The sequence below is a fragment of the Rhineura floridana genome, chromosome 1 (assembly GCF_030035675.1).
Source record: "Rhineura floridana isolate rRhiFlo1 chromosome 1, rRhiFlo1.hap2, whole genome shotgun sequence".
Lineage (NCBI taxonomy): Eukaryota > Metazoa > Chordata > Lepidosauria > Squamata > Rhineuridae > Rhineura > Rhineura floridana.
This window is the reverse complement of record NC_084480.1, coordinates 32,024,573-32,042,102: the sequence shown is the minus strand read 5'-3', so window position 1 is coordinate 32,042,102 and position 17,530 is coordinate 32,024,573. Positions and strand designations below refer to the sequence as shown.

The window sequence follows — 17,530 nt, the reverse complement described above, 5'->3', positions numbered from 1 at the left end:
ACACCTTAACCACTGCACCACACTGGTTCTCTCCAACAGATCTTACTATTAGGAATTTTCTCCCAATGTTTAACTGAAATCTGCTTCCTTGCAGTCTCCACCCTTCTGCCTTTTGGAGCAACAGAGAACAAGCCTTCTCCATCTTTTGAGTGACAGCTAGTGGGGGAGACACTAGATCCAGCTTGCATTTAGTGGTGAATCTACTTAATCTGCTCTTTCTGAAACAATATACAAACTGAAGTACAGCCATCCTTCATGATTCATACTTCTCTAAATGTTGCAGTGCAGTTCTCCAGTCAAGTAATGTGCACCAAAATGCATATACTAGAGTAGTGGTTCTCAAACATTTTTCCCCCCATGGACTGCTTGAAAATTGCTGTGGGTCTGGGTGGACCACTTAACATATTTTCTGTAGCAATTGTGATGTGCAGTACTAGATGATGCATGTTTTTTAATTGTATTTTTATTGCTTCTATTTATTTATTTATTTATTTATTTATTATTTGATTTATATCCAGTCCTTCCTCCCAGCAGGAACCCAGGGCGGCAAACAAAAGCACTAAAAACATTTTAAAACATCATAAAAATAGACCTTAAACTACATTAAAACAAAACATCTTTAAAAACATTTTTAAAAAAGCTTTCAAGACATCTTATAAAAAAGGTTTAAAAATATCATTTTTATCTTCTATGATTGCTGTTATTATTTTATTATTTTGATTATTTCTGGCTACTAATTCTCTTCACTTTCTTCAAGTCGCTTCCTCCACCCATCACTTCCAGTATGTCCTACTCACCTTCCAGGTGGACTGCTGAGTTTGTAGAATGACAGAACAGCTGTTGCATCCACCATTCATATCTGCTGCTGCCGCCATTATTCACAGACATGCCCTGGACCACCAGAGTGAAGCTCATAGATCACTGGTGATCCACGGACCACAGTTTGGAAGCCTCTGTACTAGGATAAAGTGCAAAGAAGTGCATTTATTAGTGAAAATAACATACAAAATACATTGTATTAGGGAACATTGCTTTGCAACAATGTATCTGTTAAGCAAAATTGCAGACAAACATATATATTAGGAGAAAACTGCACTATAATGCTAATTAATTTTTCACTTTAAAAAATCACAAGACTGGAAAAATTAGAAATTGAGAGAAACCAAACCTGACAGATTTGCCCATCCCTAGTGACAGCCCTTCAGATATCTGTGATGGCTTATTCATACAAGAAGCCACCATAAGATGCTGTAGTGATGAGTGGTGTGAATCTGCCTCATGTGCTGGGAAGTTGTGGCCAACTGCAGGTTCTCTCTGCATGTGTATGAAACAGCAGAAGAGATATGACACTTGGGATGTGGGGATGATGTGCAAAGATGGTGAGGGTACTAGAGAAACCAAGCCCTGTGAGAAAAGGACTTCAATGTGTTGAGCTTGTAGAAAAGATGATTAAGAGGTGATATTATAGCCATCTTCATCACATAGATGATGAAGCAAATTCCGTTTCTGTTGAAAGTAGGACCCAAACCAATGCATTCAAATTATAAGATTTTGATTAAACATTAGGAAGAACTTTTTGATGGTATGCAATGTTCCACAGTGGAACAGATTGCCTCACAAGATGCTGAAGTCTCACTCTTTAGAGGTATTTAAAGAGAAGTTGGAATGTTGTAGCAAAAGATATCCTGCATCAGCAGGAGGTTGGACTAGATGACCTTTGAGATCCCTTCCAACTCTTCTGATTCTATGGGTGCTTCCAGATGGGTGTTTATTGTGGGAGCAGTGCTCCTCATGTATGCATTGTTGACACTGTCTCATTGGTATCAAAATGCCAGCCCGTATCCTGCCTCCCATTTCATCTGGATTTATCCTTCTGTGGAAAACCCAGTACGTTTTTAAAAAAACAAAAAACAAAAAAAAGTCCTTGGCACTTCCAGACTATTGCTATTTTGGGTGGGATTCAATCATATACCAGCAAATTCAGATTGCACAATTTATAGTTCATTGGGTCGACTTGCACCTCTTTATGCTGGCCTTTGACACCCAATATGTATATTTTTAGGACCCACCTTATTTTGTGATTTTTAGGTTGCTTCTAATTGTTTTTATTGCTGGATTTTTAACATTGTTGTAACCTGTCCTGTAACCTTTGGGTGAAGGGTGGTAATAAATGTCAGAAGCAACAACATTAGAGATTTTTTTTACATATTTGTTTAACTGTTATATTTGGTTGGTTTTGTTTGTGCTGTTATTATGTTATGTACATTGTTGAGATTTATTGTTTATTATTTAGTTATGTGTATTTAAAATGTGATGTATTGCTTTTCCTCTTAATTGTAATAAATATGAACTGTATTTTGTATACTGATTTTTATGTTGTAAACCGCCCAGACAGCTTCGGCTATGGGGCAGTATAAAAACTTAATTAAACAAAGAAACAACAACAACAATTGCACAACAAACCCACTTCCCAAAAGATCTGACTTTTTAGGCTATAAGGAAAGTGGCAGGAAGGCTCAGGCAATGGAAGACTTGCTTCCTTCCATGCAACGTCCTTTAATTCTCTGCAACCCCATCAGAGTGAAGGCGCATTAAACAGACAAGGACTTCCCTGCAAACAAATCAGGGCGATGCTCCATAAACTGGTCTCCGGGAAGCGCCCTTTGTTGCAATAACTCGATTGGCAATCTAAGGCTGTGAGCGCACTAGTCGCCTACAGCAAAACATTTCCATTGGCCACACCTGGGAGGGGAACGGGATTATTTGAACCCCCCGTCGGGAAAGCACTTGAGGCACGCATAATCCACAACCTCCGAAGCCGTCCTTCACAGCAAGCACGCAGGGACTCAGGAGTTCTTCACAAAGACGAGAAGGGGCAAGCAAGGCCAGCTTTTGAGCCCCAGGACCTTTCCTTGGGAGGCGGGGGAAGAAAACGCTGGCTCAGGGCAAGCTGTCTAGCAGCGCGCTCCTCCCCCTCCCCCCGTCCCCTCTCCCTCAAGGGCTCGGTCGGGTCGCTCAATGTCAAGCCAAGGGAAGCGGGCACAAAGCGCGGAGCGGCGCGCTGCGACGCGGCCGCCAGTAGAGGGCGCGCGAAGGGAGCCTCCCGCTTGTCTCTCCCTCCACCCCTCTCCCGTCGGTCACCGTGTCTGGCTTGCAATGTCTTGGCTGGGCTTGCAATGCCAGGAGCGGCAGAAGGGGATGAGGAGCCGCTGAAGGGCGGGCAGCAGCAGCAGTAGCCGCCTCCGCTGGACAGAGGGAGCCGGCTCGCCTGGCTGGCTGGCTCTCTCTCTCTCCCTCCCTCCCTCCTCCTCCTCCTCCTCCCCCCCGCTGGAGCGCTCTCCCGGACGCAGGGCAGCGGCATGGAGGGCAGCAAGCCCGGCTCCTCGCCCGGTAGCCGGGACGACGGCAGTCCCAGCGCCAACGCCTGCGTCCAGGCGAAGCCGGCGGCGGACAAGGCGCTGGGCAGCCCGGGCGCCGGCGGGAGCCTCAAGGACCATGGCAACTCGGTGTGTTTCAAAGTGGACGGCGGCGGCGAGGAGCCCATGGTGGGCTTTCACGACGCCGACGACTCCCGGCGGCAATACGGCTTCATGCAGCGGCAGCTCACCTCCATGCTGCAGCCCGGGGTCAACAAATTCTCCCTCCGCATGTTCGGTAGCCAGAAGGCGGTGGAGAAGGAGCAGGAAAGGGTTAAAACTGCAGGATTCTGGATCATCCATCCCTACAGCGACTTCAGGTGAGGGTCGTCCGATGGGCTGTGTTTTGGGAGAGGGCGGGGAGGAATGAAATGTTCCGGGGGTTATGGGTGCCTGTGTGTCTGCGTGGGCCAAAAAGACATGTGTCAGCTCTGCCCAAGCAAAGCCCTTGTTCTGCCGCTTGGGTGTTTGCCCACCAGCTATAAGGCGCTGGACACAGTCGTGATATCAACCCTAGAAGTGGGCAGCCTAAGTTGACCCTCCTGGGAAAATAAATGTTGCCTTTCCTCCTCTGTCTGGCTCTCCATCCAACTTGCATCAACAATGTGCTTAGGCTCAGAGTTGTGGACTCTGGCAAAATGCATTTCCCTGAGCTTTGTCTCACACCATATATTTCCTCCCCCCCCACACACACAAAGTCCTTATCTGCACTCAGGTAAAGAACATACAAAGTACTAGGATGGAGAGCACAGAAAAGGATGTTGTTGGTCACTGCCCAAAGTGCTCAACTTTAGCCTTCCTTTTCTACTCATTTCCACCTGTCTTTCCCTCCTGCGTACACAGAAGCCCAGATTATTTTATTTTATTGAAAATCTTGCCCTTTGCAGCATTATTCAATGTTCAGCGGGGTTTATTCCCAGGTATGCTGTGCATAGGACTGGAGTGTTAGACGGGTCCCTAGGTCTTTGGAGCTCAGGGTCCCACGGCCCTCTTCCTTGGCAGACAAGGAACTACCAGTAGCCTTACAGACATTGGGCTACAGCCGTCATCACCTCTGACTATTGGCTGCTCTGTCTGGGGCTGATGGGATCTGGAGTCCAACAACATCTGGAGGGCTGGAGGTTCCTCATCCCTGGACTATGTAGTGGAACATGAACGTGCTTCTCTTTCAGGCCCCACCTGCTGATATGGGTCTTTACCAATCTGCATTGCTTCAGTTCCCCATGAAACTCTTCATCTCTGAGGCACGGATCTCCCTCTTGAACACCATCATCAAGCCCCACAAAGGGCTAGGCTTTCTTACCACTGGCTGCACAGAACACAATGTGCCCACTCTCAAGTTTGTTTTCACTGAACCCAGATGGCAGATGCTACTTACTGCTCACCTCTCAGTCTTGCCCTTTGGAGGTGGAGGCTAGATTATTTCATGTTTAAAGAGAACTCTCACATCCTTTTTTCATGTGTAGGATATAAGGGAACCTTGCCCTCCAAGGATGCTAGAAATTTTATCGGGTGCTTGTTGGCATTCCAGTAAAATGAAGCATTGCACAGAAAAAGTAACAATGGCAGGCCGAGGATAAAGTCTGAAATATGATTCGATCCCTTCCCCCTCACCCCCAATTTAGGGAGTATTTCTTGGTTTATAATCTCTGCATCTGTGAAGAATAAGCTAGTGACTGTTCACTATCATGGAAGAACTGTATGGAAACTGGGATGTGGAGATGTTCAAACTCAGAAACTGCAAACATCTAAAAATATGTATCCCACTCTTATGCACATTCAAAGTCATGGCAAGTAATTGTTCCCCATCCAGCTGTTCTAGGAGGATAGTTTTAGTTTGCTTAAATAAAGCTTAGCTTTATTTTGAATTTTCTTTGTATGATGCTGAGTATGGAAACAATGCAACTGACCTTGACCAAAGCCCTGTGCATATGTTCTTTTCTAGGCATTGTTGGGGGTGGGAGAGAAGATTGTAATCTTCACAGTTGGCTCCGCCCCCTTGGCACACCTGGCATGTTGGGTGTGTTGTCTTCAAAGTGGTGTAATTGTGATTTTCCAAATAGGGCCTACATTTTTGGTTGCTACATGGATGTTCTGTCCTTGTGGGGGACTGTTTACTGTGCAGGGTCATCTGGCACAATCTTGATCTACCCCCCCTCTGCCTCTGCACATAGAGAATACCGTCTTCATGAGGCTTTAGGTTCTTTGATTAAAACTTTAGTTCCTTCATGCCTCCGTGCCTTAATGCTGCATGTCAGAAACAAGACAAAAGAAATTCAAAAAGGAAAACAGAAATGGGACTCTTGCCTTTGTTGTGCGTGTTGCTCTGAAACAGAAAGCCTTTATGTCTTGAGTCATGGTATATCATGGTATATCATGGGAAGTTTAAAAACATGTATATGCAAGACTGAGCCCCTTGGTTAAAGTGTGCACTGCTTGTTATCTTGGCTCAATCCGATATGCGTGTGAAAGCTTTTTTTTTGTCTGACAGTAAACTCACATTTTTAGCTCTTTCCAGATACTTTTGGAATGGCAATGCTATTAGCTTGATTAGAAAAAAATGAAACAGACACACAAAAAGGATTACATGCATTGAGGGCAACTGGGATTTTGCTTAATGATTTTTGGCAAACATAGGATTTGTCATTAATTTACTTGGTGCTTGAAAGTCATCTAGAGAGCAATGTCTCCTTGAGCTATACTGTTATGTGCCGGAGGGATGAAGGAGTGGAGAAATAGCATATGAGTGGAGAAATAGCATAACTGGTAGAATTTCTTCACTGTCCCTAACTGGGAGCTATCCAGGGTATTGAATAATAATGCGTCTGGAAATCCCAGCTTTAACCTTGGAATCTGTGACCTTGTCATTTCCATAGTGTACATCATGTCTGCTCCCATCTATACCATAGCAAATGTAGTTTTTCCTCTCATATGTGTGAAAGAGGACAGAGGATGTCAAAAGCGAAAAGCAGAATTAAGTATCAGTGACCTTTGGAGACATGCCATGAATAGTTGGCTTGGAACAGTTCATATTCATGAGATCTGTCAGGTAGACTAAAAAAAAAACTGTTGTGCCTTGCTTGAGGGTTGGGTAGATTGAAGAGAGGTGGGGGGAAAGTGCTGCCTAAATTTGGAAAAGACTAGTTTGATTAAAAGCTATACAGAATCAACATACTTTTAATTTAATAGAAAAATGCATCTCCAGAGACTGTTGGATCACTTTGTCCAAATGTGTATAACCATAGAGAAGATGCTAAGACATTTAACTTTTACATATCATTTACTAATTACAAGGTTTCAGATGTTTAGGTAATGGATTTCTATACAAATGTTGTACATTCTTAGAGCATCATGGCATTTCATATACTAAGGGTATTGTCTGTTTTGAAATCCATCCATTTAAAAGTCTTTGTAATAAATCTTGGGCTGATTATATATGACATCTCAATAAGACCAGGCATTTGATTGAAGAAATCCCTATGTATTTGAGGATATGTGATAGGGAAAGGTGGTTTCTAATAAACATCTTTACTGGGTGGTAGTAACTCAGTGGCTATCTCTGACTTTCACTGAGCAGTGCTGTCATAAATTATACTAGTCTATCTTCATCTGTAATAATCAGCAAATTTGAAAGGAAAGCTTGTTGAAGGGCTGTACATTGCAGAAATGGTATATAAACAGTGTATTTGCCTGTTTAAGAAATTAAGGGACTCCAGGCACCCTGGAGATGATGGACCATAGACAAATGGATGCAGAGTATGATTATTTCAGTGAGCTGCCCTATTACTGAGAGCCTACTGAAAATATGGAACAACTCTGTGAAGTGAGTGGCAGATTCCTGAGGCTGGTCTACAGTTTTCTTTTTAAACTTGGGTGCACTATTTTAAAAAAATCAAAATATATATACGTTGCTGTCAGTGGTGAATGGTGTGTGTGTGCACTCACACACCCAAAATTGCCATTTTTTACTGCAGTGTACATGCAGTCAATACCTGATCACTGCTGTCTTGTTTGCACATGTGTGTGATGGTTGCCGTTGTAATTAATGCTGAAATCTCTTGCTCGCCCTTCACCATAAGGTCCCAGGCAAGATTCTAACAATATAAAAATACAAGATTAGTATCAGTTTAAACAATTTGCAATCAGAAGAATAGGATGGGTTCTAATACACATTTATTTTAGCTGTCAAAGGCCGCATGGCACTACACGTGTATCTTATATCTGTGTCTTAAAATCTGGTACAAAGAGGAACTTGAGTATGAATCAGTTCTTCTCTTACGTATCTGCTCTGGGTCAGCAATAATGAACTATTCAGGAAAATGAATGAGAAGAGACACTTTCTCACTACCCACATTCTAACAAGCAAAATGATGGGCTTTACCTTTGTCCTGCTTATGCCTATTTTTTTTTAAATGAATCTGCAATTCTATCCGCACAGTGAAACAAGCTTGACATCATGCTTATCAATGAACCTTACATTGTCAGTTCAGAGCCTACCACTGGCAGGAACCTGAGTCCATCTTGCAGGGTCATCACTATAGAGCTTTTTCGAGAGCCACTTTTATATTTGTGATTGGTCTACAAATAGAACCTTTTGCTATGTAGTTCCATTGGCATTTCCTGTGTGCATGTGGTTCACGTATGCATGAAGCAATTCTGTTTTGATGGATAGTCTTATTCTTCATATTAGCAAAGTTACCTTCATGCTTAATTGACAGATTAAATTTTACACTTGCTGTATAATGTGAGTCAAGCTAAATACTATGCTTATGAACTAAATGGATTTTGATAGTAATGAAATGAGTTCTGCTCCTGATATATACTATGCTGAATAAAATCAGCCCCAGATCCATCTACTTTCCCTATCTGGCTTCTTCCTCTTTTTCCACCTGCCTGGTTTTGGTCTATCTGAAGTTCCATCTCTCTAACAAGTAACTGACAAGGCTAGAAGGCTTAAGGGATCTGGGTATAGGTTTAATAGGGAAATGCACAGTGTTGGGTCTGAGAGTTGAATGGTGAGAGAGCAAGGTTGTAGCTGGATATAAGAAACAATATACCTGTCTGTGAAGGATGGAAATGATCATGTGTTCCTTGAAGTGGCCTGCCAGTGCATTACAACTGGTCATGCGACTCCCTAACAACAAGGTTCCTACTCCTAATGGGCACTGGCATTAATCACACTCATGAGAAAGATCTGTTGCAAAGGTTAGAATATGACCTTCAGAAATCTTTGGACATTAACTGGGATTGCTGAAAGGGGGATGTGTGACTAATTCATGCATCCTTTGCCCGTGTTTCCAGGTAATGGTCTGAAGTTGTGCAGGTCTTCCATAAGCTAGATGTATATCTGCACTTGCACATTTTTTTATGGGAGAGATGCATGACTTGTGACTTCAGATGTTACCTGGAAGAAGTGGATATATCGCAGATTCTAACTTTTTCTTTCCTTCTGTGGCCACAGACTTCTCTGTTGCATTCAGTTTCATACAATGTTTGAAATAACTGTCTGTAATTTTTGAAAATTGATTAATACAATTTAATAAAACATTACAACTAATTTTGGTGTTAATACATAATTGTTCTACAAGGTATTTACCTTGAAAGCTCCATTAGTAGCTTTAAGTGAAACAATTAATTCCATTTTATTATGATCCTCTTAAATTGCAAATGCAATCCAACAAATTATGCCTGCAGAAATCTAAGCACATCTATGTGCCACAGATATCAGTGGAACATAACTATATAAGAAACACTGAGCCCCACTGAAACCAAAACAATGTAAGAAATCCCCAGTTTTCCTCTTTGAATTGCGCTTATAGGCATCTTGTGTTTCTACAAGCTGAGCAAACCTGGTGCCATCCAGATGTTGTTCGACTCAAATTCCTCATCATCCTGACCCTTCATGGCCAATGGTCAGGGATGATGGGAGTTGTGGTCCAAAATATCTAGAAAGCACCAGTTTGGGGGAAAGCTGCTCTAGGTTATCATCAAGGGTCAGTGAAACTTTGACTTTAGATAAATTAGAAGACAATCCATACAGGGAAACACTCTGTTCTCAAGGTGGCCAACTAGATGCTTATGGGAAGCTCATAGAATCATAGAATAGTAGAGTTGGAAGGGGCCTATAAGACCATCAAGTCCAACTCCTTGCTCAATGCAAGAATCCAGCTTAAAGCATACCCAGCAGGTGGCTGTCCAGGTGCCTCTTGAATGCCTCCAGTGTTGGAGAGCCCACCACCTCCCTAAGTAATTGGTTCCATTGTTGTGCTGCTCTAACAGTTAAGAAATGTTTTCTGAAGTTCAGCCAAAATCTGGCTTCCTTTAAGTTCAGCCCGTTATTCTGTGTCCTGCACTCTGGCCCTCCTCTGTGTGACAACCTTTCAAGTACTTGAAGAGTGTTACCATATCTCCCCTCAGTCTTCTCTTCTCAAGGCTAAACATGCCCTGTTCTTTCATGAAAGAACATGAAGAAGGAGATACATAATGTTCCTTTTGGAGGAAATTGTGATGGTGATCATTTTCTGGTAATTCAGTTCTTGTGTTATTTTACATTTACTTTGTAACTGAACAGGCTTCAGTGATAAGCATATTCTTCCTATATGTTTTCCATACTTGGAGATCCCCCTTGCACTCTCTGCTACCAAAACGATTGTGGGGGAAATTAAGAGGAATGGGACTCAGACAAAGTATTCCTTTGACACACTATGTCCAAGTTTGACTTCTTCTCCCCTCCCCAAACAAGTGCATGATGTGAGATGGAATGGAACACTCGTCTGATGATATTCACCCAATCTCTTTACCATGGTTAAGGGATCAGGGTGAGCCATGCACTCCTTCTCTCTCAGATGCAAATCTTGCAGTGCTTCATTCGTCAGCCTTAACTATGCTTAGTGTTTAACATGCGCTTCAGAGTGAATCCATGGTCAATGCTCTCCGGAGCTGGCCTCGTAATTAGGTTGAGGAAAGTCCACAAGCTCAGTGGTAGAGCATCTGCTTTGCTCAGTGGTAGAACATTTGCTAGGCTCCATTTGAGAGGAAGGGTGGAATATAAATTTAGTAAATAAATAAATAAAGTGCAGAAGGTTCCAGGTTCAACCCTATCTCCAGGCAGGGCCGGGAATGTCCCCTTTTTAAACCCTGGAGAGCTGTTGCCCGTCAGTGTCAACAATATTGAGCTTGATGGACCAGTGGTCTGACTCAGTATAAGGTAGCTTCCATTACTCTCCCAAGAGCCTGAATCAGCTCCCTGGATCTGGGCCCTAAGCAGCATACAGGATGCTGAGCTGGTGATCAGGCACTCAGGCCTACTACATTTCTTTCCATCAGCTCATCTCTTGCTGTACATGTTGCAGGCGATCCTACTCCTGAAACGGGGCGAGTGAAGGGGTTGGTGGAGTGGACATGCTACTTCTACCAGCCCAGTCCAAGAACCTGCTCAACTTAGGGCTGAGCTTCCCAACCCCAAAGCAAGCAGCTTGGTATTTGATTCATCTGCTGCAGGCTGTTTCTCTCAATGGAGTTGGCAAGTGAGGAAGAAGAGGGAGCCGCAAGCAGGATGAAGCAGTGGGAGAGAAGCGGAAAACTGTACCTGTCTGTGAGGTTGTTTGTGTGGGAGGCAGCAGGGTGCGTGTCTCTGCGTTATGTGTGGAAACTCAAGTGAGCGGGGGAGTGTAGGTAGGAGAGAGAGGCAGCGTTGTGAGAACGGAGTAGAGCAGAGACACAAATCTTCCTTCTGCTGCTCCTTCTTCCTGTTTCTTGCAGGGCTCATTTCTAACAGAGCAATCCAACTCAGGGGAAGCCAGCGTAAAGTTCTGGCACACTCATTTGCCTTTCAGGAGCCTCTGGGTTGGCTGAACGCCGGCTCAGCCAGGATATGCATGCAGGGAACAGAAAGTAAAAGCCTGCTCTCCCAAATATCCCTACTGGGGATGGTAAGTGGTGGTAACGCAGCCGAAGCTCTGCTCATGGCTGGAGTTCGATTCCAACGGAAGGAGGAAGTCGAATCCTCCGGTAAAAGGGGTCGAGGTCCACTCAGCCTTCCGTCCATGCATGGTTGGTAAAATGAGTACCCGGCATATACTGGGGGGTAAAGAAAGGCCGGGGAAGGAACTGGCAATCCCACCCCATATATACGGTCTGCCTAGTAAGCATCGCAAGACGTCACCCTAAGAGTCAGAAACGACTTGCACTATAAGTGCGGTGACACCTTTACCTTTTTTTTTATTGACTTCTATTGCAATTATTTTCTTAGACCAACCTTTTTCCCAGTGCAGAAGCGCTCCAAACACGAGTTGGATGCGGCCCTCAACTCAGCCTCTCCACAGACCCCCCCTGAGACACCCCTTTTTGGGGCCCTGTGCCAGCTTACATCAGCTGCACTTGTGCCAGTCTCAACCAAGCCGGCTGGGTCTTGGCTCAGCTGGGCTGGCCCGGCTGAGCCAGGCTGAGGGACTTACACTGGAGTAGCCTGGCTCAGCCGGGATCTGTCTGGCTCAGCTGTTGATCCACTTTATCCAACTCCCCAGAGCACAGTGTATATGCAAGCTGGATTGTGCCCTAAATTATTAATAGTTAATAGAAGACCCCCTCCTCAATATTAGGAGAAACAATAATTTACATAGCACAAGTTGACCATATGTTTAAGAGTGCATTTTACAGAAATGTTTTGGACTGTTTGACTACAGTAGTGCTTTTCTTTTCTAAGTGTCGACACAATAGAGGTATATTTTATAGGCGCTTTTAGTATAGAAATGAAATAATAATAGTAATATGTTGCCTAGTCCAAAATAACTAGAAAATGGTCACTTAAAATGATAAACATTTTGATGATATAAAGATTGTCTTCGTGTATTTCCTGTGTGTGTGTGTGTACACAATGCAACAGTATTGTAAATGATCATTGAATAATGTAATGGTCATTGCTGGATTTCTTTTTAAAAATATTTATTTTATTTAGACAGATTTATAACCCGCTTCATTGAAACCCCCCCCCCCGCAAAACCTCTAAGCAAATATATTTCGTATTTTTTCCTAATGGTATTGTAGTTCTCATGTTTTTATTTGCAGCAGCTTGGGTTTGCCTATGTCGTTGCACGGTTTCTCTGCTCCATCACTGTGTTCTGATGGAACAAAATTTTCCAGGTGCTATATAAGCTTGTACCATCAGAGACCAGTTTGTTTTCTTCTCCCTGGTGGTCTCTTCAAAGGAAATATCAAGGGTACCTTTAAAGCTTAACAGATAGGTCTGTGGCATATGTTTAGGTAGGTTTCAGATGCATAAAACAGATAGGTGTGTGCTTATGTGTATACATATACAATGGATACATCCTAAAGCAGAGAGAAGAAATTGATCTTTTAATTTATTTTCAAAGGAAGACCAAGAAGAATGTCTACATCTCCTGGGAATTAAGGTCTAATTAGCAAACCATTATGTAAGTAGCATGATAAAACTTTGGCTGAATGCATCCACTTCTTTCTTCACACTCCAGCTGTGACACTGATGCTGTGTGCAGCAGTTTTCTCTTGCACAAAGGTGCTCTTGTCCTTTGATCCTATGCAAGCCTTTTGGTTTCAGCTGAGTGACTAAACTGGTTTTCATTCTGTTGCCTTCAAAAAGTTGCAGAAATGTCCCTGGAAATGAACTGTTGTTGGGTTCCACTCACGTGTGTATTCATTTAGACAACTAGACCTTTATACTCTCAATGAAAGAGGTTGTTATAGCACAGTGGGGAGGAGAGCCTGGCTGAGAGTCCAGAGTCTGTGAGTTCAAATCCCTGCTCGTGTCTCCTGGGTGTCAAGGGCCAACTAAATATCACCCCCACAGTGAGTGGCTCAGGCGTTACATGTCCTGCCACCTGTGCAGCCGTTGGCAAGCTGCATAGTCCCAAGGACCCCAGTTGCCCCCCAGCTGGCAGTTGCGGACAAGGAAGGGGCTGGCTTGTGCAGCTGTGGCAAGCTGAGCAGGCCCTAGCCAGCTGGGGAGGACTAGCCTCAGAGGAAGGCAATGGTAAATCCCCTCTGAATACCGCTTACCATGAACACCCTATTCATAGGGTTGCCTTAAGTCAGGATTGACTTGAAGGCAGTCCACTCTCAATGAAATACTCAGCACAGACGTTTATATGCCTTAAACCAGGTGTGTGCCACATTCTCTTTTGGGTAGCCTCCTGGGAGACACATGCTAGTAGTGGGTGAGGCCAGAGGCAATGAATGTGTATTTTATCTTTGTACATAGGTAAGTTTCTATGGATATTTGCATGCACTGTCAACCCTCCATTCCAGCCAGGCATGTGCTCTTCCACTGAGCTGTGGTGCCTGTCTTATAATAATCAACCTTATAAGAATGAATAGATTTATGGCTTAATAAGAATTATGTTCAGGTTTAAACTCATGCATATTGATAAGTATTTTATCCTGGCATTATCACTTTATCATAATTTACCTAGGTTTGTTTTAACAATTTTAACAATGTGTTTAAATTGTTTTGTGGATTTTAGCTGTGTTTTAGCTACCATTTTATTTGTTCACTGCTTAGAGAGCTGTGTGTTTAAGTGGTTTGTACATCTTCTAAATAAATAAAATTTAGTAATTCCCTGTATCAAGATATTTTGTGAGGATGATTTGCCTCCCTCCTCCCATGATTCTCATTATTAATTGCTAAATCTTGCAGTCCTTGTGTACCACTGGTTGGGTGGTAGTTCCATGGCATCACTCTTCTTTAATCAAGGTCCAAAGAACCACTTTGCTAGTGCTCTGCCTACAAGAATATGTTAAGAGTTATGTTTTCAAACAATACCTTTGGACGTGTGTATGCTCTTGTGTGAACGTAAACTGGACTTTGGGTCTTGAAGTTTTAAAAGAGACTTTTTCATTCATGGCGGCAGGTTTCTAATAGGATAATAATGCTGGAAGGGTCTCGGAGGTCATGTAATCCACCCCCTGCTGATGCAGAAAAACTACTGCTACAGCATCCCTACCCAGACTCTGCTTAAAAACTTTAATGAAGGAAGGTCCACTGCCTTCCAAGGAAGCCTGTTCCACTGTCAACATACATGTTCATAGAGGCTCCACAGTTGCTTACTCAGAATGTTTGGGAAGCAATGTCTGTGTTGGTATACCTGCATTACTGTTACTTGCTGAAATAATCTTACATTCATAGTCTCCTACAGTAACTAGTGAGCATACAGAGCAATAATTGGAAAGAAAAACAAACAAACAAAAGCACTGTTACTCAGTTTAGAAGTGATGGGGATTATCTTCTGCTTCACAACAGCATGTACTGCAAAACTAATTTTAATTTAGAAAATCCCTCTTTGCTCATGTCCTTCTCTCTTTTTTTCTCAAGGAGAGAAGTGAGGTCTGACTTCAATTAACATTTCCAGATTATATTGATTGATGCTGCATTACTAAAAATGGCCATGGCGCAATGAATTAGTCTGAGACCTTCAGACAATTTACACCTGCAGAAGTCCCATTAATTTCCATGGGATATAGCAAGGATAATGATCTAAAGGGTTGCAACTTAAGTAGTGAATGTAGTAGTCAGTAATAAAGGTAGCTGTTCAGATCACAAAAGGAAGGGGATCTATACTGATGGATCTCCATCTGTCCCTGACTCTGTAAAATACATCACCATGAATGGCACTTATATTTTTGTGTACTTTAATCTAGACAACACAGGAGCAGCAGAAAGAAACTGCGTGCATGCTTTGCACCCGCTTCCAGACAGAAATGTGAACTGATGGATTTGGTCCTCCTATAACATGGCAGGTTTACTTGGCAAAGCAAGTATTGCAGATTTGGCTGCAGACCTGTCTTTCTGCGAGCAGATTGTGTTTGCTGGAATTGGGGGCACTGATCTGTATGTAGATCTAAGGAAGGACTGGGAATATTTGTGGTTCTCCACATGTGCATCTGGAATTGAATTATGCATGCTTTAGGGGACATTCATTTGCATGTTCCCCAAACCTCTTGCTCATTTTTTTTTCAGAATACTGGGCTTTCTACACTCAAATAAATCTACACAGTATAAATGACCTTGCCAGGAAAATACAGACAGTAGTGTTGTGGCAAATTCAGAAGTGCAGGGTCCCTTCATGGTAGTTATGCCACACCCTGCCATAGCCAAGCCCCCTTTTCCACTTTCCCTCATCTTCCTTTCTCTCTCTGTCATCTTGTGAGTCCACGCTCCATTACAGCAGACGTCCCTAGGAGCTAATCATCATGAAAGGGAAGGCTGCATGTTAGCCATTGAGAAGAGTCCTTGTCCTGTTGTGCTGAATGGAGCCAGCCACAGAGAAGACTCCCTTCCATAGCTAACACACTCCCTTTTCATGCTAATTGGTTCATACCTAGGGACCTGGCTAGGACTCTGCTCCCAAAAAAGTAAAGGGTCTACACCCTCCCATGACCCCAGATGACTACACCCCTGCATACGGATAGCAGTCAGTGTTCTTGCTGAGATTCACAGCAGGTTGTTTGAGGTTTCCAGCAAACTTCTTATCATGGAAGTTTGAAGAAAAATAACCCTAGATCAAAAACATGTCATCTCTACCACACCCTTCATCACCCACCCCCAAAATTACCCATGTCTAACATCAGACATGGATCTTTTGTTGTACGGAGTCTGCATTTGCTTCACACAAGTCTAATTTCCTAACCCCATGGACAGCCAAACCCAGGAAGACAGGGAGCATAAGTGTTAACAAGGATGGGGCTAGTCTCCTTAACGTGGAGGGGAGGGCTTCCTGGGAACTGGAGCAATTTCCCAGAGAGCAGCTCAGACTGGTGCATATCAGAGCTAGCTAAATAGTGCTCATGGGGGTATTTGTGAGAAATGACAGAGTTGTGTATATGTGGGGTAGGACAGAGAATGAAAACAGAAAGGACTGTAGTGTCTGTGTGTGCGTGCAAGACATGTCTGTTTCAGAGAGAGAGAGAGAGATTTTGAGGATAGCAGTATATAATGATGTGACATGAAACTCTCATTTGTGCAGTGGCGGATGGTAGCTCCATGTTGGGGCAGTGGAATCCGCTCCAAGTTTTAGTCCGAACTTTCAAGGAGCTGTCCAAGGAGCACCAAGGACAGCTCTTTGGTAGTTCACACTAAAAACCAGAGCAGATTTCACTGCCATACTGACATGGAGCCACTAGTTGCCACTGCTTTTGCAAAACCTCTTCATGTTGTGAAATTAGTAAGCCAGTCAATATGGCTTTTATATTCACTGGGCAGGCAAAAGTTGCATTTGAAAAGAAGCTGCTGGTTGCTTTAGTGTTGACATGTAGCAATGTAGGAAATTGTCTTATTCTTAGCCAGTTTATTTGTCCATCCTTGTGTGACAAGTTGCTGCCAAGGGAAGGGTTAGCAGCCACCATCATACATGCCCTCCTTGTATTTTTAAAAATCACTCTCCTGGTTTTCCCCGCTTTTCCAGCGATGCAGTCCCATATGCTATGCCCATTTCAGGGATGTATGCACAGCATCTCCAGTTAAAGGATCTCAGAAAGCAGGTGCTGGGGGAAACCTCTGCCTTAATCTATGGAAAGCTAGTCCTGGTGAAAGCAGACATTCCTGGGCAAGATGGGCCACTGGTCTGAGTCAATGTAAGGCAGCAGACAATATCTACTGGGATACAAGATTATTTGGGGTTTTTAAGAATCAGCACATAGTAAAACTATGGAATTTGTTCCCACAAGATATAGTGATAGCCCCCAACTTGGATGGCTTTAAAACAGGATTAAACATATTCCTGGCCTAATTAAATCACCAGTGGCTACTGGCCGCGATGGTTATATTCTCCCTCAGCTGTTGGAGACAGTGTGCTTCTGGATACCAGTTGCTGGAATCAAAAGTGGGAAACTGTTGTTGCATTCAGGCCCTGCTTGTGGGCTTCCTGTAGATATCTGCTCAAACAATTTAAGAACAGGATGCTGGACTAGATGGGCCTCTGGTCTGATCCAGCAGGGTTTTTCTTATGTTCTTTTGTTAATTGAATAGGCTATTGCTAGGAAATGTTCAGGACTGGAGGAGAGGAGCCATTTGAGGCTCCTTCAAAGTCATTTTATCATTTCTGCTTGTTTGCCTGAAGAGGGTGTGTGTGTGGCTTTATTTACTT

The 17,530-nt window shown here is 43.3% G+C and overlaps 1 protein-coding gene across 2 annotated transcripts in view; it reads left to right on the top strand.

Moving 5' to 3' along the window:
• Window positions 1–3,194: 3,194 nt before the first annotated feature.
• HCN1 (hyperpolarization activated cyclic nucleotide gated potassium channel 1) overlaps window positions 3,195–17,530 on the top strand; it is a 308,517-nt gene continuing 294,181 nt past the window's right edge. For both annotated transcript variants that reach the window (XM_061617563.1, XM_061617552.1), the window contains exon 1: window positions 3,195–3,736. In XM_061617563.1, the coding sequence (XP_061473547.1) occupies window positions 3,360–3,736 (377 nt within the window). In that variant the 5' untranslated portion in view covers window positions 3,195–3,359. The remainder of the gene's footprint in view (window positions 3,737–17,530) is intronic.